General features: G+C 48.7%; 1 protein-coding gene across 3 annotated transcripts; it reads left to right on the forward strand.

The window, feature by feature from the left end:
• Positions 1–78: 78 nt before the first annotated feature.
• On the forward strand, positions 79–25390 carry SLC35B4 (solute carrier family 35 member B4). Of its 3 annotated transcripts, XM_024106303.3 has the most exons (11): positions 109–252; positions 2606–3068; positions 8756–8869; positions 9634–9736; positions 12224–12273; positions 13405–13486; positions 15093–15153; positions 16337–16446; positions 17037–17112; positions 18533–18608; positions 21760–25390. In XM_024106303.3, exons 4-11 carry the CDS (start codon positions 9647–9649, stop codon positions 22004–22006), a joined length of 792 nt encoding a protein of 263 aa, XP_023962071.2. In that variant the 5' UTR covers positions 109–252; positions 2606–3068; positions 8756–8869; positions 9634–9646; the 3' UTR covers positions 22007–25390. The 3 variants fall into 3 exon arrangements, with proteins under 3 accessions (XP_023962075.2, XP_023962071.2, XP_005291915.2); XM_024106307.3 differs by lacking the exon at positions 2606–3068 and having other exon boundaries at positions 79–252; XM_005291858.5 differs by lacking the exons at positions 109–252; positions 2606–3068 and adding an exon at positions 4694–4937.
• The last annotated feature ends 158 nt before the right edge of the window (positions 25391–25548 follow it).

Consider the following 25548-nt stretch of genomic DNA (forward strand, 5'->3'; position numbering starts at 1 on the left):
GGGAGCTGTAGTTCACCGGGGGCGGAGCGGCCGTAGGGATGAACGGCAGGCGGGCGGGGGAGGAACTACAGCAGGGCGGCGGGAAGCGGGATGGAGCTGCCGGCTGCCGGCTTGGTGGCGCCTGGGCCGGCGGGAGGCTCAGCGCGGCGGTGGGTGCGGGGCCCCACCCGCTATCATGCGCCCGGCCTGGGCCGTACCGCTGGTTTTCAGCGGGTGCTGCAGCAACGTGGTTTTCCTGGAGCTCCTGGTCAGGTGCGTGCCCGGGGTGGGGGGAGCCCGGGGGGCTGCTGGGCTCGGGGGGGTAGGGCTCAGCTGGGGGGAACTGGGGCGGGCAAGGCTCAGCTGGGGGGGGCAGGGTGGCTGGGCTCGGGGGGGCAGGGCTCAGCTGGGGAGAACTGGGGGGGCAGGGTGGCTGGGCTGGGGGGCAGGGCTCAGCTGGGGAGAACTGGGGGGGCAGGGTGGCTGGGCTGGGGGGGCAGGGCTCAGCTGGAGGGAACTGGGGGGGTAGGGTGGCTGGGCTGGGGGGGCAGGGCTCAGCTGGAGGGAACTGGGGGGCAGGGTGGCTGGGCTGGGGGGGCAGGGCTCAGCTGGAGGGAACTGGGGGGCAGGGGGGCAGGGCTCAGCTGGGGGGAACTGGGGGGCAGGGTGGCTGGGCTCGGGGGGGCAGGGCTGAACTGGGGGGGCAGGGCAGCTGGGCTGGGGGGAACTGAGGGGCAGGGTGGCAGGTCTGGGGGGGCAGGGCTCAGCTGGAGGGAACTGGGGGGCAGGATGGCTGGGCTGGGGGGGCAGGGCTCAGCTGGGGGGAACTGAGGGGGGCAGGGTGGCTGGGCTGGGGGGCAGGGCTCAGCTGGGGAGAACTGGGGGGGCAGGATGGCTGGGCTGGGGGAGTCTGGGGGCAGGGCGGGCAGCCAGGCTGGGCGGTGGGCTCTGATTCACCCCTGAGCTCCTGGAGCCACCCTGCACCCCACTGTTACAACCATGTGCTTTGACCCACCTCTGATTCAGTCCATATCTCAGCATCGTGCTATCTGTCCTGTGTATGGGGCCACTGAGTAGGGGCGTTTCTGGGGTTGTTCCTTGGGGAGTGGTTCTTAGCCCAATGTCATTCAGTATTGTAATCACTTATCTGGCAGATCTAATGCTGAGTTCAGAGGGGCTGCCCTGTATCCCAGAGTCCACCCTAATGTGGAGCTAGATGGCTACCTAGTGCCCTAGTCTCCTGACTGGGCCCTCTAAACAACCAATTTCTGGCCATGCTGCAATTTAAGAGGGTGCATCACATGCTGGGGCCTATGTTCTCCCTGGGATGCATGCCTGCGTTAAAGAGGAGGGAGCTGTAGTCTGTGGCAATGCACCAGAAGTGATGGGGCATAAGATTTTAATAGGAGCAGCAACTTAAACTGTGGTGGGGTGTCTGTTTTCTTTTCCCATCACTGCTGCATTATGACTCATACGCAGATGCAAATAGTTTTCTAAATAATAGGGAGAGGAGGCCCTGGGCATGCATGGGATGGGGATAGAGACATCTGTGTAATAATGGGACATGAGGAATCTCCCTTGATTTAGAAGAACGGGGAGAGCGTATGGTGGGTACCAGAGCTTGGTCTGCAAATGGGGGCATTATAGTATGATGGCAATATACAGAGAGACTGTTACTTGTGAGTGAAGGAAAATCCTCTGATAGCAGAGAGGGGGGAGCCCCCTGTGCGGTTGGTTTGTGACATCTCTCCCATATTATGGATGAGAAAAGTGAGGCTCAAAGACATTAATGACCTGTCTCTTTTCCTCCCTGGAGGTGCTCATGTAACCCATTGGTGAGTGTGTGTCAGGTCTCCCTCTGTGCGGATCTGCAGAGGATATGAGTTGTTACAGTCCCTAGCTCCGGAGACTAGGCTGTTTAGCTCTAGTTGTAGCAGTCAATGCTTTTAGCTTTGTACTTTCCCAGTGCGTCAGCCCAGCAGGCAACCGTAGCATTAACCACCCGCTCAAGTCAGTGGCAGTTGTCAGTGCTTAGAACTTCAGAAAAATCAGGCCAGACATGTGACTTGCCCAAGGCTGTGTCAAGAGTCAGGTTATCCTGGTTTACAGCCCGGTACATTGCAGCATGGCCAACCCCGGATTTTCAAAAATCAAACCGTCAACTGTCAAAAGTCGTAGTTGACCTAACCGCTTGATTTTTTTTTCAGAAATATTACTTTTTGTTTTTATTTGCCTTCTCATTTTTGAGCCTTTAAGGTGCACCTGAGTCATGCTTTCAAGTTTTTCTCTGCAAACTTAGAGGTTATTTTTTTGAAAGGAGGGGGTAAATGAAAACAGAGATTTTAATATATTGACATGACTTGAGGAGCTCGTCCACTAAAAATATCACGGGACTCGTGATCAAATCATGAGCGCTGGCAACACTGCAATGCCTCCTGTGCAAGTCATGGCCCCTTTCCGTGACTCAGTTTCCCCATCAATAACATGCCAGTGTTTACTTACATAATCTATATTTAATGTCCCTACAGTGTTGGCAAATGCAAAGTGCTGTACAGTATTATGGGCATATGGCAATGTTTTATTAAGCTAGAGTTGAGGCTGAGCTCAGATTTTCCTATTTTAAAAGGATGAAAAACCTCAGAAAGGATTGTGTGGTTATCAAAAAAGCAAGCAGTGGAAAGCCAGAAAATTTCAGAGTCAACACTGCAATCAAAAGAAAGCCAAACTAAGTGTGGCAATGCACGGTTTGGGTACCAAAAGAACTTGGCAATGCCTTGAGAAGAAGCACTCTCTGAGATGAACTTACCTATCCATAACAAAGTCAGCTATTCACTGAGCAAGCAGAAGAATATTTTACTTCCAATTGTACAGTGGTTAAACCAGGGCTGCACTTCTTAGCAGCCTTGAACAGTCCACAAAAAGACACATTTTACCAGTTCCTGATTAGCCAGCAGCATACCGGGGGAAATAATTTCTCCACCCCCTCAAGTGTCTCTGTGCCCCCAATGAGAGCAGTATCATTAGGCACAGACCTACCAGTGTGCAGTATTGTAGTAGCGGTGTCAGTCTCAGGATATTAGAAAGACAAGGTGGGTGAGGTAATATCTTTTATTGGGCCAACTGCTGTTGGTGAGAGACACAAGCTTTCGAGCTATACAGGCCTAACAGATTGGGTTTTCAAGCCTCCTAGCCCTGGTCAAGCAATTAAGGCCCCTAAGTCAATGAGGTTCTATATAGAGGCATGAGTCACGTAGATCTGGTTGCAGGATCAGAGCCCAAGATGATAACCTAAAAAGAAGAGAGGTGACTGGAAGCAAAGCATCACACCTGGTAGGGAGGGATAGCTCAGTGGTTTGAGCATTGGCCTGCTAAACCCAGGGTTGTGAGTTCAATCCTTGAGGGGGCCACTTAGGGATCTGGGGCAAAAATCAGTACTTGGTCCTGCTAGTGAAGGCAGGGGGCTGGACTTAATGACCTTTCGGCGTCCCTTCCCGTTCTATGAGATAGGTATATCTCCATATATTATGAGATAGGTATCAGAAAGAGATCCATATGAAACATCACCTGAGAACACTGCAGATAAATCAACCTCACTAAATGTAAGATGCCGACGTGCAGCAGACTTCTTTAAAGGTGACCGGAAAAAAGGACTTTTCCCTTTTTAAATTGGGCACATGCTTTTCTCCTTTATGATGTCTGAAGGAGGCCTGATAGGTGATGGACTCTATATACACATGTACATAATGCAAGACAGAGAGCGACACTGTAGCCAGTCCCTTCCTGACGACAGAGAGAAATCCATTGGAACAGCCACTTGGATGAGATGAACTGAACAAGCAAGTCCATTATGCCAGGACTCCCAAACTGTGGTCCACTTTCTAATGGTCTGCTGAGAGCTGGCTGGTCACATGGTTTTGGCTATTCTAGTTGTTTCCAGCGGCAAAATTGCATCAAGAGATTCCTGCTACCCCTTCCAGACAGCTGCTGTGGTTCCCGGACGCTAACAGTTATGTGATTGGGAAAGGGCAGAGAGGAGGCTGAAAAGCTGTTCTCTGTAATGAGTTCTAGCCCAGTGGTTCTCAACCAGGGGTATGCAGAGGTCTTCCGGGGGTACATCAACTCATCTAGATATTTGCCTAGATATTTACAACAGGCTACGTAAAAATCACTAGTGAAAACAGTACAAACTAAAATTTTATACAATGACTTGTTTATAATGCTCTATATGCTATACCAGGGGTAGGCAACCTATGGCACATGTGCCGAAGGCAGCACGCGAGCTGATTTTCAGTGGCACTCACGCTGCCCGGGTCCTGGCCACCTGTCCGGGGGGCTCTGCATTTTAATTTAATTTTTAAATGAAGCTTCTTAAACATTTTAAAAATGTTATTTACTTTACATACAACAATAGTTTAGTTCTATATTATAGACTTCTAGAAAGAGACCTTCTAAAAATGTTAAAATGTATGACTGGCACGCGAAACCTTAAATTAGAGTGAATAAATGAAGACTCGGCACACCACTTGTGAAAGGTTGCCGACCCCTGTGCTAGGCACTGAAATGTAAGTACAATATTTGTATTCCAGTTGATCTATTTTAAAATTATATGGTAAAATGAGAAAGTGAGCAGTTTTTCAGTAATAGTGTGCTGTGACGCTTTTGTATTTTTATGCCTGATTTTGTAAGCAAGTAGTTTTTAAGCGATGTGAAACTAGGGGGTACGCAAGACAAATCAGACTCCTGAAAGGGGTATTGTAGACTGGAAAGGTTGAGAGCTACTGTTCTAGCCCACGCTAAGGAGGAATCCTGCATTCTGGACTTCGTACCAGGCCGCCCAGAAGAGAAAATTCAATCTCCTAGAAGGCCGGAAGAGAAGTGAAACAAAGAAGGATCGTATCTTAATGCAATAGCGAAATGAGAGACGCAGAACCACCCAGCCTTCTGGTGCCTTACAATTTGTATGTAATTTCAATTTATGGGAAGATGATTGTCCTAACGAAAGAGAATTGTCTAGTTGAGTAAAGTTAAAATAGCTGTCAAAAATTAATTGATATAACTAGGCTCTTAGCCAATTTCTGTAAACCTGACAAGGTGTCAGGATACTGTTATATGGGTGGGGCTGGTTAGTCTGTTTTTCTTTTGTGTTTGTCTTTTAACATTTGCAGATAGCTTTATGTCAACACAATTTAGAGCCTGGCTTGTCCCTGACTTCTTTCTTCACTTGTGGAGTAATGAGGCCGAGTTCCTGTGGCTCAAGAGAGCATGAAGGGGAATGGACTAGTCTAGTCAGAAACCACTCTGGCATCCCACCAGGCTTTTAATTCCTCTTTCCCAGCCCCTCTCAAATCACCCCACACTAGTAGTGGGACGTGAACCAAACGTAAAGGCCAGACAGTGACCTGCAAATGGCTAGCTGGACATATTTGTCTCCCCAGTCCTGTTAATTGAGTTTCCAACTTAAACACAACTGGACAGCAAATCAGTGAAAAATGGGTCCTCTCCAGTGTGAAACACCACAATTTTAGCTTGTCGGAGCTAGTTCAAGAGTTCTTTGCACTGGTTTCTCTATTGCATCAGAGGAGTCGGTGGTTTTCAGAGACTGTTAGAAAAGGGGAAGCGTCAACTCAATTTTCCCTTGTCCCCCACGACTATAAAATAGCAACAATGAGCATGATGCATGCAATTTGGGGAGGGTGGGGGGCATAGTGGGCTGCTCTTGCATCTGAGCTCCCAGCCAATCATGTACTCTAACAAATACTCTGTGATAGCTGCATGCTGTCCTGTCCCAGGCATCAAAGTTCCGTGGGAGAATCGCTGAATGTCAGCCCTGGCTATTCCAGTAGAGAGAGAGAGACACGGTAGATTTATGCAACAGGTAGTTGGTTGACCTCAGGACACAGTCACACCCTTGTGAGTAATTGCTTGCTTCTTAGATTAATTACGGTTTCTCCATTTGCTCCCAGAACTTTAAAATTCCAACAAGACTTTATATGTAATACAGGAGCATTACAGACTTCCAGATCTTGTGGTGTGGTGGGATGGGAGCGCAGAAGGGGACAAGTAGTGGAGAAAGATCACACTGGTGGTGATCCAGACTCCTGAGTTAGTGACCACCAGGGGTAGGGAGATGGTGGGTCCCTGGGGGGAGAAGAACCGTGCAGCAGGGGCCTGAATCTCAGGGATTGGATTCTGTGTATCGCTACCAGTAGTTTGTGGAAGCCCAAGACTATAACAAGAAAAACTGGCTTCGTTCTAGTTGTTCCTGAATTGCCTAAATACCACTTTGTGAAACAAGGTGGGTGAGACCTAATTGTCTTGCTAATATCCTAGGACCAGCGCGCTACCCCAACACTAAATATCCTGTGTGCACCAAACACTTAATGCTGTTGTCGTGTCTGATCTCCCAAGCAAAGCAAGTTTGGGCTAGATCATTTCTGGAATGGGAGGTCTCAAGCAAACACCTAGTTGCTGCCATAAATGGTGTTAGCAAATAATCATATGCTTACTCTCCTCACAAGACGCTAGAAGACCCATACCAGACAACTTAAAATAAGAGCCAGAATGAGCCTTCCACTCTTCTTTAGCATCAAGGTAACAGAGTGATATAAAATAACCCCACTCAGAAACGGATGTTCAAGACCCACCAAGCCCTAAAATCAAGTCCATATCCTGTACATCAGGAAGAACAGCAAATAAACAGTAACCCCCCCCCACAGCAAGCAATAGTGATATACAGAAACGTCACCCTATCAGACTGCCTTAGCACAGTGAGAGACACAACATAGGCAGGCTCTGACAATCACACGCTGGACGTGCAGGGAGGAACTTTGTTAACCATGTGCCACGGTAAAAAGGAGACATTTTCCGTTCCACCGTCCAAACTCTGAGCTGTGGGGAAAGTGCTTCCTCAGAAGATTTCCTGTTGAAATGCAAGGAAGGAAAATTGAGCCCGGCTCTGAAAGAGGCTGTTAGGATACAGAGGCGACAACAGTAACCGTAAATGTGGCAACCTGCTACCAAGTAGAAACAAATAAGATGGAGTGGACACCTGGTACAAAAATCCATTATTTCTCTGAAGTCCTATCCTGTGTCCATCTGACCGTACTGTATCTTGTATGCTTGCTCATCTCAATAAGCTTTGTTTAAATGAGTGATCCAATAGGTGGCGCTCTTCCCTCTGGGTCAGTACTGAGCAAATGCCCAACATCGTGGCAGATGGACCTATGCCACTGCACGTACTTCGTACAGTGCCTAGCACAGAGGTGCTACCATAGCCCAAATCTTTGATGAAATGTGAAACGGAAACACTGGCCTCTTATAGTGGTTAAAGATGGAAGCCCTTCTCGCGAGAATAAAACGCAAGATAGTAACGTTGGTATCCTAGCTGAATTCCAAATGGAGAGTCGTTCCTCTTTCCTAGTTTTCGCTGCAGTTTCCGATGGATAACAATCGAAAGGTCTCAGGCCTGCTTCTCAGCATGTTCAGTGGCCAGGCCCAAGGTTATCTGAAAGCTCGCCTGACGCTCCAGAGTGAGGACTCTGGGGTCAACAGCTCTGCTCCTCCGGCACAGAGAAACGTTCTCCCATGAGGGTAAAGCGCTTCAAGAGATGGAGCTTTCTCAGGGGCTGGTCTGAGACTGGAACAAACTCCCCCAGGAACTAAGGACCATCATAAACCTTATCTTCTTCCTCTCCAAGTGCAAGGTGCACCATTTTGACCAGCCTTTTCTAGCAAACAGTGTGTACATAAAAAAGTATCTCTCTCTCTTTATCAAACCCAAACACTCCACTGCATGCACAATTCTCCTCTTGGGGGAAGGATAAGACAATGAGCCACAGGTGACAGCTGCATTAAGCAATGTGAATAACGTGACTGGAAGGTGCTCAGATATCAGGGTGGATAAAAATCAATGATTTTTTTTTAAATAAAAAAAATGGATTTTTTTAAATTTACATCAGATTTTTTTGATAAAATGCATTTTGAGGAAAACACCTATCTAAAGATATCTTTGAGCTATAATGTATCTTAATTAAAACTATCTCATCATGGAATAAGGATTATAAATTCTAATTCTATAGTATGAGACAATATATTCATGTCATGTTTAAGAAGAGTTTTGTAAATGAGTTCCAGTAGTTCATGGATTAGGAACCCAATCTTATGGGGGTCAAGGGGCTTCTGTATAGTATTTAGTATAATCTTGCTATCTAACCAATGGGGCTCAGTGCTCAGTCTAGAAGATGCCATCAGAGATGCTTAGTTTTGCAGTTCTCAAACTGTGGATTTGTGTTTCCAGAGATAACATGCTTGTTAACAGCAAAAATGTTTTCAAATAAATAAATAATATATAGAGGTAAAAAATAACAGACCTCAACCCTATTGTCCCTCTGAAAAATTGTGTACAGAGTGTCAATCCCTTACCTCTCTCTAAAAGTGCAAAGTTTCAAAAAGTTCAATGAAGAGAAGATTGTTGAGTGGTGTTGCTGTGCACTGTTAAACAGCTGGCAAGCTGCTCCCCAGAGGTTGCTAGATCCCAGTGATGAGTGAAGTGATCCTTGTGAGTAGTTTGTATATGAATTTACAGTGGAGTGTAAATACTGCAGTGATGAGGGATATATAAGAGCCACGCTAGGTAAGCTTGTCAGGTGCGTTAGAATGGTAAGCGCTGGTAAGAGCTCTGTGAATGTGTGTAAGCTACTGGTGTCCTCAGTGCATTCAGTTACTATATACTGTGTGTCATTATGTTTCTCCTTCTCTCTCTTCCCCACAAATCCAGAGAGTTTCCAGGATGCGGGAACATCGTGACATTTGCACAGTTCTTATTTATAGCAGTGGAAGGCTTTATCTTTGAAACCAACTTTGGAAGGAAGCGGCCAGCCATCCCAATAAGGTACAATAGACGTAAATGCTTTGACGGGGCTTGAATTGACTAGATATCTGTTATCTCTTAGCATTTAATAAAACAGTTTATCCATTTCTCCTGTCTAATCCCCATTCCCTTTCCAGAGTTAGCAACGCTTCATTCAGAACCTGTCATGCCTGGTAAAATATTAACTCATTTATCTAGGATTATTAATAGGAAACTGTTTTCAGAGTCTTCTCTCCTGAGGAACATGTTAGTAGCTGTTTAGTAAGCGAGCGTTACTTTTAGGTGACTGGATCTCTCTGGGGTTTGGTAACGAGTGGGGCCCACTGGCAATCTGGGGGGAAAGAAGTCTTGCAAAATTCTTGTTTTACCCCCACTTATTCTGTAGGGGACAATCCTCCATTGGCAGCAGTGTGGCCTAGAAAACCTGATGGGTTTTTCCACCTGTAATCCCTGTGACTTGATGGCCTGTGTGAAATGACTTGATTTCAGACTGGTGCCTAGTAGATCGCTAAATACCAGCCCATTCGCAGTTGGTCCCATTGTTGGCAGCCTCCTTACGGAGACTGAATTCCCCACCCACCCTGGAGTAGATGTGGGAACACTGTTGCATGTAAGGGAGGGAGACTTGCACCGCCTGGGCTGTTCCTGCTCTGAGGATGAGCAGAGAACTTGAGTCTCTGGGGCTGACAGATTAGTGCTGCCCAAGCCTTGTGTGAGAACATCTAGAAGGAACTTCCCGGTCATCAACTTGCTTTGCTGACCAGCCCCGTGTGTTTCCCTTTCAGATACTACCTGATCATGGTGGCCATGTTCTTTACAGTCAGCGTCGTGAATAACTATGCCCTGAATCTAAACATAGCCATGCCGTTGCACATGATCTTCAGATCAGTGAGTACCTCTGCCAGCCTTTCTCTCCGTGTGCACAATGTCCCAGGGGAGCAGAACACATCCGTTCAGTCTCCCTCCAGGCCTGGTGGAGGAGCAGAGTTTTGCATTGACATCGAGTGCTTTATAGCTACAATACGTTGTACATAGATAGCAATGTTATTAATGGAGAAAAGATGGCCTTGTGGTTAAGGCATGGGGTCAGGGCTTAATATGGGTTCAGTTCCCAGCTCTGCAATAGATACCCTTTAGAATTTGGGCTGTTCCCTTATTGCCTGTGCCTCAGTTTCCCCATCTGTCAAATAATACAACCACCTGACAGGTGATTTGAGAACTAGTTAATCTTTGGGAGGCTTTTGCACATTACAGGGAGGGCCATTGTCACGCACACACCTGGCTGTCAGGGCTGGGAACTTGTTTGTCTGCTCCTTATTCCGGGGGGCATCAAGGCCTGGAGAAGCTTCCTTCTTACAGATGGGGAAACTGAGGCACACATAGGTTGAATAACTCACCTAGGATCACAGAGGGAGTTGGTGTTAAAGCTAGTATCTAGACTCTGGAGTTCCTGGCTCCCTGCCCTGCGTTCAGACTGCAAAATAACTTGCTTCTGTTTCATGTAAAACCCCTGCATTTCACTGGTAATGTGACCTATTCGTCTGTTTGGCACAGTATAGGATAGGTTTGAAAAGACTGCCCCGTATGAATGCAGTCCGGGAGAAGGATATGTGAGTTTGCATGTGCAAACACTCGGCAGCTATTTTTTAGTTGTACTGAGCATGTTGGTAGCACGTCTGAAAAGTAAATTAAAGTTTTGCCTGCCCTTTACATCTCTAGTTCCCTACAACTTGCGGATTCACTGATGTGTTTTTTATGGTGCTTCATAGGCACAGAGTGCTATACGAAAGGTGAATTGTGCCAAAATAAAACTACTAGCATGGAGAGATGTATTAACCCGGGGTGGGCAAACTACGGCCCAGGGGCCACACCCGGCCCTTCAGATGTTTTAATCCGGCCCTCAAGCTCCTGCCGGGGAACGGGGGCTGGGGCTTGCTCAGATCCATGCTGTGGCTCTGCGTGGCTCCTGGAAGCAGCAGCATGTCCCCCCTCCAGCTCCTACACGTAGGGGCAGCCAGGGGGCTCCATACGCTGCCCCCATCCCAAGCGCTGCCCCCACAGCTCCCACTGGCTAGGAACTGTGGCCAATGGGAGCTGTGGGGGCGGTGCCTGGGATCGGGGCAGTGTGCAGAGCCGCCTGGCCGCGTAGGAGCCGGAGGGGGGACATGCCGCTGCTTCCGGGAGCTGCTTGAGGTAAGTGCCGCCAGGAGCCTGCACCCCTGGCCCCCTCCTGTGCCCCAACCCCCTGCCCTAGCCCTGATCCCCCTCCTGCCTTCTGAGCCCCTTGGTCCCAGCCCGGAGCACCCTCCTGCACCCCCAACCCCTCATCCTCCCTTCCCCCCCGCACCCCAACCCCTTGCCTCAGCCCGGAGCCCCTTCCCACACCCTGAACTCTTAATTTCTGGCCCCACCCCAGAGCCCTCACCCCCTCCCACACGCCAACCCCCAATTTCATGAGCATTCATGGCCCGCCATACAATTTCCATACCCAGATGTGGCCCGTGGGCCAGAAAGTTTGCCCACCCCTGTATTAACCCAATGAGCCATGAAATGTACGAACAGGATCATCTGGGTAAGAAGATGTCACCTGAAAGCTGAACCCCACTTCAAGGAAACTAAACCCTTCTCACCTCCTCCCTTTTGCAGCACCCTGCCCGGTTAAAGGCCCACACAGCATGAATGCGCAGGCGCACGCTGCTAGTCCTTCATGCGCCCCTAGGGGGTGCACAATGCTGCCCCGTCCATGTTACTCTCACGAATTTTAATGTCTGCAAAACAGTGGCCAGGTGAACTTACATTAAAGCAAAAAGGAAATGTATGCTTGAGTATCAGGTATCGCGCACTCGGCGGTGGAGTAACCTTCCATGAGAAGCAGTGGATGGCCAATGGCTTGACACATCTTAAATCTAGACTGTTTTTAAAAAAAAATAAGAGGATACGATCTAGGAACCAGTCCTGTGCTAAGCTAGATAACCTCATAGTTCTCTCACCTGAACATTATCGTACCTGAGCCATCCCCAGATAGATAGAGGACCTAGGCTTATTCCCCACAATGTTGATGCCAGAAACTCCTTTAGTTTGTTCTCTTCCTGAACTGCCCTTGTAACTGTTTTAGTGTAAATACGACAAGGAGAAAGCCTAAATTTCCCTGCTGCATCCACAAGTCCTATTACTTCTCTTCTCTGGGTCTAATGAGAATCCGTCCCTCTCTGATTTCGGTCTCTCTCCGTCCTCCTCTTGAGGCTGTTATTTCTATTAGTGAACTGTACTTAACTGTTCAGAGCACACAGGATTTCTCGTGGAATGTGTTTCTATTTCTGGGAGGGTACCTGACACACTGACCTTGTTTTGCTTTTCTCTCTCCCCGCTCCCCAGGGCTCTCTAATAGCGAGCATGGTTCTAGGCATCATCATTTTGAAAAAAAGGTAAATTTGTACCTCCCAGTTTCATCAGAAAAATGTATGTTATTGACTTAGTGCAACATCTGATAGTCAGCGGCATTTGGCACATGTGAAAAACTGTTCATCTGCAAAGTGCTTTAGACTTGATCTGTCATCCCCCAGTGTAAATGTTATCCTCCTCTCACTGGTGGGGAAACTGAGGCACTGAAGGTAAGTGACTTGCCAGAGGTCAGGGCGGGAGTCCGTATCAAAGCTGGGATTGGTGCTCCAGCCGTACCTCTCTAAGGCAAACCTGAATAGGGAGCACTTCAGTACTACTGCTTTGCATTTCTGTTTCACCGTCTGTCTGAGAAGTACAGTGTTTTCTGATCATTAATCGATTAAGCCCTATATCACCCCTTACTGATAGGTAAGTAGTGAAGGAGAGTTGGTCCCAGGTTGCTGCTCGTGGGCTGGCCGTGTGACTATAAGTGGCGGAGGAGCGATAGGGAGGAGAGTGCTTTGTCACTCCCTTTGCAGCCACCAGCCTTCCAGCTGAGGCCTGGGTAGGATTCCCTTCTGTATGGGGTCTCGGCTTAAATACTTTTTCAAGAAGCTTTTGTTTTTGCTGCAATAGGAGGTGTGGGTCTTTGTCCCTCACCAGTGGCTGGTTTATGTAAAAGATAAGTCGACAGCTAAGCGAGCTTCAGATGCTCATACTGTTAGCGCTGATGAGCCAGGGTTTGAGACGTGCTGCTGGCCCAGGCAGGAGTGGGGCTAGGTATTGCAGTAAAGCTCTCTTCTGCTGACCTTTCCATCTGTGTGGGGGTATCAGGGAATGAAAAGTAAATGGCCCAGCAAGAGAGTAATCAGAATGACATGATCTTAAGGCTCCCTATCTTGTGATCTAGTGGGGCTAGGAACCCTTTGATCCCGGACTAGTTCTTGGAAAGAGAGCACTTAAATCTCTGAGCATGGAAAGGGCTAGAACTGAAAGAGCTTTTTCCTTGGATCTTCTGTTCAACAGTTTCCAATCAGTAGTTACTCCAGATTTACACCAGGGTAACTGAGCAGAATCAGGCCTAATGCCTCTTCCGTGCAGCATTGGGTGAAAGCTCCCCGGTTGAAAAGGGTGGACAAGAATGCTGAAGTCTCTCTGTTCTTCTCTTGTTGCAGATACAGTGTGTCTAAATACACATCCATAGCCCTGGTGTCTGTGGGGATCTTTATCTGCACTTTAATGTCTGCAAAACAAGTGGTAAGGAATGCTTTTCAAGTGTCTGAGTCTGTACAGCTGGGAGCCCTATTAGCAGCAGGAGCTGACACCGATGCCTTAATCAGGCAATTCCCTTTGTATCAATGGGAAGAAAGTACACTGCGTATTTTTTGTCCGTTTCCCTAGAGATCTTTCCCACAGTCAGACACCGGATTTTTGCTGGCCTTCACATTTTTTTTAGTTCAAGGTGCCTTTTATGACATGCTGCTTAGTTTTTGCTTTTCCTACGGGCACACTGAATATCGCGTTACTTTCACCTGCAGAGGAAACAAAAATAATTGGGGTTAATGTAATTGATTATTAGCTGCTTAGACTGGCAGTGGCTATCGAAAAACCTTACTCTCAGCTTCCAGAACAGGTCTCTTTTCAAACTAGAATTTTCCAGGCCTGGCCCAAAACGAAGTGTGATTTTTATTTTTTGGGTAAGTTGGAGCATAAACAGGATGGCAATTTTTTGCGAGCAAGGTTTTGGGTGGGGAGAATACACACAAGTGTGTAACTTTTCTTGTTTGAGGTTTTTCCTTCTTGGTTTAGCCGCTTTTACGCAGGTCAGGCCAGTAAATTGAAACCGACCATGGAGATAGGACTTAGAGAGATGCCCCTTCCAGTGTCTTGGTGAAAACTGATTTAATCTGGCCCAGTTTTGAGGGTCTGAATAGTGTGTAAGCCCATTGCAGACTTGCAGTGACAATAACATTTTATCATGGGGAAAATATACTTAAGAACATAGGATCGGAAGGGACCAGAGAGCAATCTCCTGCTGTCACAGGCAGCTGTAGAGAGGAAAAACTTAGAAGTTTAATTGCGCAATAACTTTCAGCAGCTCCATTGCTCTGATACAGAGACAGCTGCTTACAGGTAGTCGGCAGTGTAAGAGGCTGGGTTCTGTAAGATCCTTGCTTATTTAAATGCAGATTCAGGAGATTAATGCATCCACAGATGCATTAAACAGCTGCACTTCTAGACTAGACTAGTAGTAATAATCCAAGTTAACTTTAATAGATCCACAGGAAATCCTGTGAGTTAGGCATGTGCCACAGAGTGCAGGCTTGGGTATCGGCATATGTGAGTCTGTATCCCATTTTCAATAGACACACGCCTGAATACGTCTGTTTTCCACCCCGCAAAAGACGCTGTGCACCTGCAGACTTGGGCTGTGCCAGCATGCTACTTTTTTATTATTATTGGTAATTGATTATTTTTTCCAAATACAACAAATGTCCCAAAATACCAGCTTCATCATAACACACGCAGTCACTCAAGAGTTAGGATAAAGGGAGGGGAGGGGAAGCGACGTGTCTTCAGCCAGCGTGTTTCTTTGAAAGGGATGCTTTGCTGATCAGTCTTCATCTTCTGTCCAACAATTCCACTAAATCAGGGGTGAAAGCCGTAACTGCCACATGCTCTCTTTAACCAGTGAAGGGAGTGCAGAGGAAGGACACTCCGGGCTGTCTTCGATATACTGTTTGTATAGGTTTGGAACACAATCCATCAGCTATTGGGAACAGAGAGACAAACTTAGTCACTTGGAAACTCCCAAACTGCATACATTATAATGATCTGACTCTCTTCTCCCCACCTTCCCTAGGCTTCTAAATCCAGCTTAGGCGAAGAGGATGGACTCCATGTCTTCATGTGGTGGCTGTTAGGTCTGTAAGTGCAGTGACGCTAACTGGCTTTGAAATTATGTTGGACGGGGCTGATCTCCAGGCCTGCAGCTGTGCTTAAACGGCATGGCAGCAGAGATGGGTCGGACACCCGGCTCCAGGGATCAGTTGCGTTTCTGCTATCGATTTAAGCAGACTCCCTGTTGATACAAGCCTATCACATTGCAAAAAGTCGCTTGCAACCAGCTGGTCAAAGATAGTATCCGAAGTGTTTGTGTGCGGGGTGGGTTAGTGATGGAGCTGTGTTGCTCCTTTATCAGGTCCCTTCCCAGGTTACTTTTCCGCAGTGAATTTGAGAGATTCATGTTAAGTCAAAAAGGGCAGAGTCTGATCTCCATTGGACGGGTGCCACTGATGAAACCAAGATTAGAATCTGGGCCTAGCTCCGTAAAGCAGACTCCCTATAGGAAACAGACATGGGAGGCTAACCTGAGAAATGATGGCTTCTGAAAATATTGCAGCATCCCGTCATCAGCTGAAGCTGGGGATGGGGAGTAAAAAACTGCGTAGAGATCAAAGGGCAGTCTCAGCCCTGGGTGTCACTCCATTGCCTACAGCAGGATTAGACCAGGGATGTATTTGGCCCCATGTGTATGCCGACAATATTGGCCCACTTCCTCCCTACAATAGAAGGGCCTTCTTGTTCACTCAGGTGCTGCAGACTACACCGTGTGGGAGCAGTTACCTGCAAACTTGATTGTATTTTATGGGTCTGATGTACCACAGAGGAGCCTTTTTAGAAAACTGGCCCTGAAGAGTTTAATATGGCCAGTCTTCACTTTCTGGCTGCTTTCAGGGGCTGGGGTTGATACCTTGAGGAACCCAATATTGCATGTGGGGCAGTAATTCCGTCTGTGCGCGGCAGGGGCTGGCTTCCGATTTTCAATATCGGTCAAGGGGGTAACAACATCTAAAGCAGCTAAATCGCTTTTGAAAATGGGCCTTAGGTGCTTAAATCCTATTGGCTTTCCATGAGACTTAGCGCCTAAGTCACATGGGTAAAATATTCAAGACCCCTAACATCTTTCGGCTGTGGCACTGGTCTCTTGTGGGCTTTCCCATTCTCATCCGTTTCAAGTCACACCCCGGAGATCTGCCTACGCTGATTGATTTGAGGTTTATTAAGCGTTGAGGCAGGGACAGTAAGGCTGCTTTTGTGTTACAGGTATCACGGCACTGACCTTCGCCCTCCTGATGTCAGCCAGAATGGGGATCTTTCAAGAGACCATCTACAAACAGTTTGGAAAGCATTCCAAGGAGGCGCTGTTTTACAATGTAAGCAACTGCTGGCTTTATCTCAAACCAAACCATTTCGAATATAAATTTCATGCAGTTTTCCAATCCGCTCTATGCGATAGAACCACTGACCCAACTGGAGCCTTTTTTTAGAAAGAATCCAGAGCTGAACGCCCTGATCCTACGGTCAGAGCCATGCGGGCAATCCCTGGCCGTGCTCGGCACTAGGAAATGTTTTGTAGGAAATAATCCTCCACAATGATTTTATAATAAGTCTCTTCCCATTTCTACGTCCTATGATGCCAGGTTACTATACTGTAGAGGGGGTTGGGGAAATGAGGCTGGCATTGATCAAAAACTGTCCCCAAACCTCTCACTCAGGTGTTCGGCCCTTTAGAACATGAGGGCTGGGTCAACGAATGCATTTCATCCTGTCGTAATCCCAGGTTGCTTTGCCAAGAGTGACTGATCATTTTGACTTGGGGTGGGACGGATGGATAAGCTGTACGTGAGCTCAATTAGAAGTTTAAAGCATTTGTCCTTTAATATTAGTTGAAATGCACATACACTGGATTCTCTGCATGGTGTCAGTTTAAAGCTCTGCATTGGATTTCTCTCTCTTGCCATAGCATGCCCTGCCCCTCCCTGGCTTCCTCCTCCTCGCTCCGGACATCTACGCCCATGCTGTTCTCTTCAGCCAGTCTGGTGAGTTTTCTTTATGCAAGTTGATGCTCTTGTGGGTTCCCTGCAGTGCAGGAATCTCTGGGTGAGATTCTCTGGCCGGTGATTATGTAGGTCAGCTTAAGTAATTATAATGTTCCCTTCTGAACTTAAGTCTGTGGATGGCTATGGAGAGTGCTTTAACCCAGCAGAGGGATTAGAAACTCGTCAAGTTCCCAACCCTGCTAATACACCCGTGCTTAACTTTATCTATCATCAGTAGTCCCGTCAAAATCAGTGGGTCTGTTTTGTGTGCATAAAGTTACTCACACGCAGAAGTGAAAACCTGAAAACTGGTGAATGTTATTGTTAAATAAACCCCACCTCACAGACACAGATCCCCAATTTTATCAGACAGCCAAAAACTTTTCTACGTGATGTTTCGTAAACAGGTCCCCCTGTAATGCACAGCTCATCTTCCCTAGTCAGTCACAGCCATATAAAAATGAAAAGCCTTCTATCCAGGGGGAAAGAAGGGCTGTTCTTCCTCCCCATTCAGAAAATCAAGTGATAACAGATTTCATTAAAACATTCACATAAGTGATGCCGGTGAGCACAATCATGGGAATGAACAGGCCAGATTCTTTGGTTGAAATTGGATTCCGTAGCTCGGAAATTGGAATCAATGAAGCTACAGAGGCTTACAGCAGTTGAGGATCTAGCCCACGATGCATGACCGGGTAGATGAACTGTGTGAAAATGACAAATGTTTTCATACAGCTTTTTCACGCAAACTTCTCCCGGCGGGTATTGCCAGCACAGAGTTGCCTTGGTGAGATTTCCTTTCCTCCCCAAAAAACTTGCAGAAGCACGTGTGTAAAGTTCTCATGTTCTTGGCAATGTTCTCATGTTCTCATTGCCAATAGCTGCTTGATAACGGGCCCCTCTTCAGCTGTGAATTCAGAAATGCACAGCTCTCGTGGTGCTTATCATGGCAAAAGCTTTGCCCAGCGTCTGTGTGTAATGCACATACAGCAGGAGACACCAAACAGTGAGCAGTAAGAGATGCCACCTCACCGTGCTATTTCTGTCTAGCGATAAAAGTCAAGTTACCACACTGGATCAGAACCAGAACTGGGCCCCTTTCCAGGTGGTAGGGCCCCGTGCCGCTGAAGCATGTGCAACCGTTACTGCTGTCCAGTCTGCTTTAGAATGCCATTGAATCTGAATACCCTTCGGTCTCCAGAGCTGTGGTGTGTTTATCCCTCGCACGGATACAGCATGGTCAGTCGCAATGCAAGCTCCCCACAGCTTTTCCTTGAGGCCTCGCCGAGTGAGACGCAATTGAGAGGCTTCCCTGCTGACCACCAAGAAGGGGGCTCGTTGCCATTGTGTGTGGTTTTGAGCTTTTAAAAGCTGGGCCGAGATCAGACATGAACCTTTCTTCTTTCCTCTCTCCTCGCAGAGCCATTCCAAGTCCCGGGGATCGGGCTGACCTTGCCCATCATGTGGTTCTACCTCGTCATGAACGTCATCACTCAGTATCCTTCAAACGCACTGGTGGTAGAACCAGGGCAGGCAGCGGGGATGCTAGCGCGTTGAGAAAACTGGGCCGAAAGATCAGTTGTGTAAAGCCTGCCGTGCGCTCTTAGACCTCCCTGAATTCAGAGCTAACGTCTCTGTAGCGCAAGAGGTGCTGTCAGCTGCTGAAGCAGCGTGCGTGTTGTTTCCAAGAGACCAGAGACATTGACGGATGCGCTTGAGCTGATGTAAGGTACCGACCCAGCAGCTAAACTTTTACTAGTAATAATTATTGGAAGTGTGCGCGTGAAGCTGGAAAAGGCAGGCAGAGAGGGTCCCGGCAGAGAAGCCTTTGCTCTCTGAATTCAGGCAGAATGCAGTGAGGGAAGGCAACAGAAGAGACGGAGACCCAAGCTTTTGATAATGGCTTGTTTGTTATGAACACACCTCAGCGATTCCGGGATGAGACAGACACGCCTGCAGTTTGTCGCTTGCGGTTATTGTAAGCTCTTTATGTGGAAAGGGGGAGGGGTCTGTTTCTGTTCCCTCCCAATCTCTGTGCAAGGATTGCTGTTCTGCAATGGCAACTGGTGTGCCCCTGCGTATAAAGCAACAGTGGTTCCTCTAGTACAATAGAGCACCTCCTGTCGTCGTGCAGCAAACCAATCCTCCACCTAGACCAGTATCCCTCTCTCTGACAGCAGCCACTGCAGGGTACTTCAGAGGACATTTGGAAAGAGATCCAGACAGCTGTGCATATATAATTTGAGTCAAGTAGGAGCAGAAGCCAGCCTAGCGTCCTGTGTGTGTGGAATGGCTTGACAACTAACTGGCTTTAGCACTTAGGCAACTCTATTCACCTATGATTGAGCTCTACCTTGGTCTTCTACGCTTACTGGGCCAGAGGAGGGTGGAAATATTCCTGAGAATACAAACACTCTTGCCTATCCAGGGGAAGGGGAAAGATGGATCAGTGAGAAGCTTCCTGATCCTCTCCCCTCCCCCCCACCCAAAAAAAGGCAGCCACCTGGCTCTGTGTTGAAATTCTACCACCCCTTTGTCTTAGAATTCCTCCCGCAGCTCTCTGTCCTTATTTCACTATTCCCTCTGCACCCTAGCTAGGAGCTCTTCTACTTACTGCTTCCCAAGCCTCTTGGTAAAAAAAATACCTCCTTAAACACGTCTCTCCTATATTCTAGCAAGGGGACGTGGAGGGGCAGAGACTTCTCCACTCCAGCTGTTTATTAGCTTATGCCCTGCAGCAGGAGGGTTGCTAGCTCTTAGATTTAGCCTACCTGGTCTTGCAGCAGGTGCTGTTAGCATATCAGTGCAACTTTTTAACCCTTCTTTAAGAGAGCGGCAGCTCTAGCACCGTGTGTTTGGTTTTGAGATTATGATGGCTGGATTCTCAGAGAGCTCTGGCTGGTGTCGAAGACTGGGAGGATTCATATAGACCAGGGGTGGGCAAACTTCGGCCCGGGAGCGTCATCCAGCCCTCGACCTACTGCGGGGAACGGAGTCCGGGGCTTGCCCCACTCTGCATGGCTCCCAGAAGCAGTGGCATGTCCCCTCTCCAGCTCCTAAGCATAGAGGCAGCCAAGGGGCTGCGCAAGCTTCACCCACCCCAAGCGCTGCCCCCGCAGCTAGCATTGGTCGGGAACCACAGTCGATGGGAGCTGCAGGGGCGGCACCTGCAGACAGGACAGCACACAGAGCCACCTGGCCGCGCCTCCGCGCAGGGGCCGGAGGGGGGACATGCCACTGCTTCTGGGAGCTTCTTGAGGTAAGTGCCGCCCAGAGCCTGCACCCCTGACCCTCTCCTACAACCCCCTTCCCCAGCCCTGATCCCCCTCCCGCCCTCAGAACCCCTTGGGCCCAGCCCGGAGCACCCCTAATCCCTCATCCCCAGCCCCACCCCAGAGCCCACACCCCCCTCCTGCACCCCAACCCCCAATTTTGTGAGCATTCATGGCCCGACATACAATTTCCATACCCAGATGTGGCCCTCGGGCCAAAACGTTTGCCAACCCCGATCTATAGACACTGCAAACAGCTATGGAAACATAGTAAGGGCTTAGAAGAGGAGAGCGAATCTTGTGTCTCGCTTTAAAGTCAACTCTTTCTGGGTGGGGGTGGGTCTTGAGTATTCCCTGGTGGCTGGTGGCCTTAAGTCATGTAAGTCTAGCCCTGAATAATGTGGGGAATGAGACTACTAGCTCTTACACTTAAAGGCGCATGGTAGTGATCCCGAATCTCCTAGGGTTTGCCCGCCATTGAAGGACATCCTATCACCCCTTGTATTGGGAGAGCTGTAAAGGTGTGTGGACGGGGCATAAAGCGCCTGCAAACCCAGCCTCCGGGCACGGGGCATAGAGCAAAGGAGAAAGATCTCCCAGCCGTGCTCCATTGGCTTGTTTGGATTGTGCATGAATGGCTGGCTGGAGCCTGGGGCGGGGGGAGCTTTGAGGTGCCTTTGCAGCTATGTGGGGCAGATGAGCCTATATAGACTGTAGGCAATTGGGACACCAGGCAGCAGGAGACGCACCTGTGGATATCTCTCATGGCTACGAGCAGGGGCAGCGTCTGTACGTGCCATGAAACAGGGAGGAAGAACAAGCCAGGTGGCAAATCAGAAATATGTTAGCATTAAAAGAACATGAGCAAACCCAGCTTCCTTCAGGAGTGAGAGGCCTTCACAGAACTGGGAAGGGCGACGGGGACAGAGGGCCTGGGGGGTGCTGCAGGACTGGAGTGAGTTTAGCAGAGCTGAGTGGGAGCCCATGGCTGGAAGAGCAGGGAGTGGAAGGAGGGTTGCAGGTCAGGACGGAGGGGCATCAGCAGAGCTGTGTGTGTGGGGAGAGCAGTACTGGAATAGGAGGGTGGGGTGGGGGGCAGGATTGAGGGGCATGTCCGTGTGGAGAGAGACCAGGAGGAGGGACTATGGGTCAGGCTGGAGGGGCATTGGCAGAGCTGGTATGAATGGCAGGGGTTCTGCAGCTCAGAAAGTAGCACTTAGCGGCACTATCCCTGCCTCAAGGGGTGCTCTCCGTTTCACTTTCCTGAGCCCTTCATCCGTCTGCTGGACCCACCCACGGCCCCCGTGTTATCAAACAGCCGACCACCGGCATGTGCTTCTCTCCACTCGCTGTGCCCTTAACTCGCCCCACCCAGATACGTGTGCATTCGGGGAGTCTTCATCCTCACCACGGAGTGCACCTCCCTCACCGTCACCCTGGTGGTGACGCTGCGCAAGTTTGTCAGCCTCATCTTCTCCATCCTGTACTTCAAGAACCCCTTCACCGCCTGGCACTGGCTGGGCACCCTCTTTGTCTTCATGGGCACGCTGATGTACACCGAAGTGTGGAACAGCCTGGGGCCTCTGGTGGCCAGACAGAGGAAGGAGGCCAAGAAGGAGTAAAGGACTGTCTCAACAAGGACCTTTTGTTACGGTTTTACGGGGCAGAGCCCCAGGGACTCCCCTGCAAGGGGGGTTGTTTCTGTAATAGAGAGGAGCTGCTGGCTGTGCCAAGCTGGTGGGGAACGTGTAGCCTCCGCTGGGGAAGAGAACGAGTTTAGCGTTCGGCTCGCAGCCCCTTTCGTTTTAAAATGGCCCTTTTAAAATTTTTAATACTGTAAAGATAACGTGCGTCCGTTACACGCTGTCCCTGCACTGGCCCCCTGCCTGTGGTGCTGTCGGCCCATCCTCCCTCCCCACCTGTCTGATTTAACCCTTTGGCTGCCATCCATTACCATTCTTACTTTATTGGCAGCCTGGTGCACTTGCGCCCTGACCCGCCCGGTGCTGCTAACGCCCAGCGCAGCATTGTAAAGTTCAATCACAACGCGTGGATGCCAAGCCCTGACTTCTGGACTGGCTCCCTCGCTGCAGGGGGCATTCAAAACAGCTGCAGCTACCAGCTCTTCCCAAGTCCACTGATCCCTCTGTGAAATCCTCGGCCGTTCTTGACTCATGGCTAGGAATGATGCATTCTGCATCGAAACACTCCATTTGTGATATCGCGTTGTGGGCTCTTCGGTGAGCCCAGATGTGAGAGAGTCACTGAGATGGGAGAGACTTTTAAAAGGTCAGTCACACCGTTGTCCTCGTCTCTTGCTTCATTGAGACACTGAAGTATGTAAGATCAGGACTTGACTCAGTTTCTCTTTGTGAGTGACCTTTTAAAGCGCAGGTGACAAATGGCACCAGGGGACTCCATCCTTGTCAGCTGGCCAGTTCCCAGGTCGCTTTTCCCCTCCTAATTGCTAGTGTAGTAAAGCCAGCCCTGAGCCAAAGAACCCAGCTGGACCAGAAAGGTTCTCCAGGCCAAATTAGAGCCCCAGTGACTCCTAGCAACCCCAGAGTCCAGTGGGCTTGTCGAGATGAGACTGATTAGAATTGAGACTATTCTACTGGAGCACAAGATGCAGTAGCCAAGAGTGAGTGAGCTGGAGGCTGTCGGCTCTGCATGGCTAAGAGTAGAGGCTTTGTTTGTGTTACTGAACGCAGCCAGGGAACAGATCTCTCCAATCAGAAGGTGCCTCTTTTACATTCCCTTTGCAGAGGAGAACCACCCCGTTGAGTGACGTGCCCAGTGAAATTGCAGGTGTTTCCTCCGAAGGGCTCAGAGGAAGTCAGCCACGTTGAAGGCCTTTGCGTGGCTGACTGTCCCCTGAATCCCACAGTGAAGTTACTACTCAGGTCTAACATGGCTCTCCCTGTGATCACCACTCTTTCCCCCGTGCGGCTGCTGTTTGAACCTCTGCATCAACCAGGTGTGGCGCTCCCGTGACATCAGGTCCATAAAGATGGCTTCCCCTTAGTGTCCTGCTAAATGACATTGCAAGATCTAGCAGCCAACCTTTCCCATCTTCACTTCGATTTGGGTGTGCCAGTTCTTTGTGCCGGACCATTTCTACCCGCCTGTGTTAGGATTTATACATCCAGGCCCCGGGTGAGGTTTTGGATACGTACATCCTACTGTTTGGCTGCCAGTGCACAGGCAAGTTCTGTGCATTGTGGTAGACCTGGCCAGCAGTGTTCAGGAATGAGCCTGCACAGGGCTTGTAGCAACAGAGCATTAATAGTGTCCTTTCTAGGAGCAAGGAGGAAAGATAAATGTGCAGTAACAAACCCACAAGTGAGTACTGGCTGGGACTCTGCTAATGGGTGAAAGGTAAGAGGCATAAACCGATCTGAATACAAAGCCGAGATGTTCCTATATTAGATTACACGTACTGCCCTCAAGCAGCTAGCCGAGCATCTGACTAGAAGAAGACGCGATAGCGGAAGAGCGAAAGCCATCATAAGTAACTCTGAGGGTGGCAGCCTTCGGCGGTCTCAGCAGAGAACAAGGTCTGAATTAGCCACTGTGATGGCCTTTAGCAGAGGTCCCTATAGGTCACAGCTGGTGCCTTGTGGGAAAGCTTGCAAGGTCACTTCCTGGAACTGTTCCATAGCCAGATTAGCTCCCCATTTTCAGCTGTCTTGACTTTGAGCAGCTGGTCAAACTAATTTACAGTTTCCTTTGCTATTTAAAGTGTCTGCTCATAACACAGACTAAATGAAAGGGGCATAATCAGCCAGCCTGTCCTTTTCATGCTCCGTTGTTCCTAACGCTCTTTAAGTTTGACACCAAGACTTGTTCCATTGGCTGCGCCTCTGATTTGTCAGAGAACAGCTCACAATTAAACACCCCTATGTTACAATCAGTGTTCAAGTGGACGGGAAGGGATTCACTGCCTTTGAAGTTCATTGTTCCCTGTAACTGTGAAGCCGTCCATAGCAGGATGGAGTTGGCATCTACTTGCTCAGAGCAATATTTCTGAGGAGCAAAACTTCCTGCCTTCGGAGTGTCCCAAACGGCAAATGGTTTTCAAAGTATTTTCTCTGGCAGGGGGAGAATAAGCCTGCACGTTCACTAGACTGTCTATCCCTCCCGCCCACAAATAACTTGTTTGAAACCCTGCTTCAGCTCATCAGCTGGTATATACATACCCTGGGAAAGACCAGCCCAGAAGCAAGATTTGCATCTTGATCTTCATCGCGGGGGGGAAAAGCTTTTTACGCAGACTCAGAGCAGGGAGCGTGTGCAGCACAAGGAGAATTCAGTGTTAGAGCAGCAGTAGAGCTGGTAGATCAAAGAGTGGAAATATGGCCTGGGGCTGAGACATGGAGTCAGATTCACCACTGGCTTCCCCGCCACATAAAACCAGTTTACACTAGCTGTGAATGTGGCTCAAGTCGTTTGGGTTCACCTTTGCCAGCCAAACAATAGCTTGGCAAGTGTAAAAGTGAATGTAGCGTAGTATTGTACGTAGGCTGCTCTCATTCATCAGCTCCACTCTGTGTGGTCTCTTGTTTCATGTGATGCAGTTATTTTTTTGGCCATGTTCTGGATTTGGATTTTATTTGAATGAAATCAACATGATGTTTTTAATATACAGTATCTCTGTTTACAAGACAGTCTAGGTGTCGCAGAGTAGTTATCACCAGACGCCGGTAGTGATGGCTTCCCTTCTGTATTCTAGTATCTCCAAGTGATAGTCTCTATAAACTCATGAGAGGCAGAGGGGAAGGAAAATGCTGAGACAACCTGGACTATCCAGAGACACTGTCAGGATCCTCCCAGGAGAGGAGGTGGACTTGTTTTTAAAGTGTACACTTGAATGACCAACAGTGATTTAGTGCATATGCAAATAGACACTTGAAAAAGCCCAACCCTGAAGATCTGAAATGCTTTCTGAATGGAAGTAGAGATTTAGGGGTTTTTTCTTTTGTTAAATAAATCTGCTCCTGACCCTTCGCTTTTGTTGTGACTGTGACTTTTACTGTTTAATGTATGGAGATATACCTATCTCATAGAACTGGAAGGTCATCGAGTCCAGCCCCCTTCCTTCACTAGCAGGACCAAGTACTGATTTTTCCAGGGCCGTAGCAACAAAGAACGTGGCCCCCTCTGA

The sequence above is a fragment of the Chrysemys picta genome, chromosome 1 (assembly GCF_011386835.1).
Source record: "Chrysemys picta bellii isolate R12L10 chromosome 1, ASM1138683v2, whole genome shotgun sequence".
Taxonomy (NCBI): domain Eukaryota; kingdom Metazoa; phylum Chordata; order Testudines; family Emydidae; genus Chrysemys; species Chrysemys picta.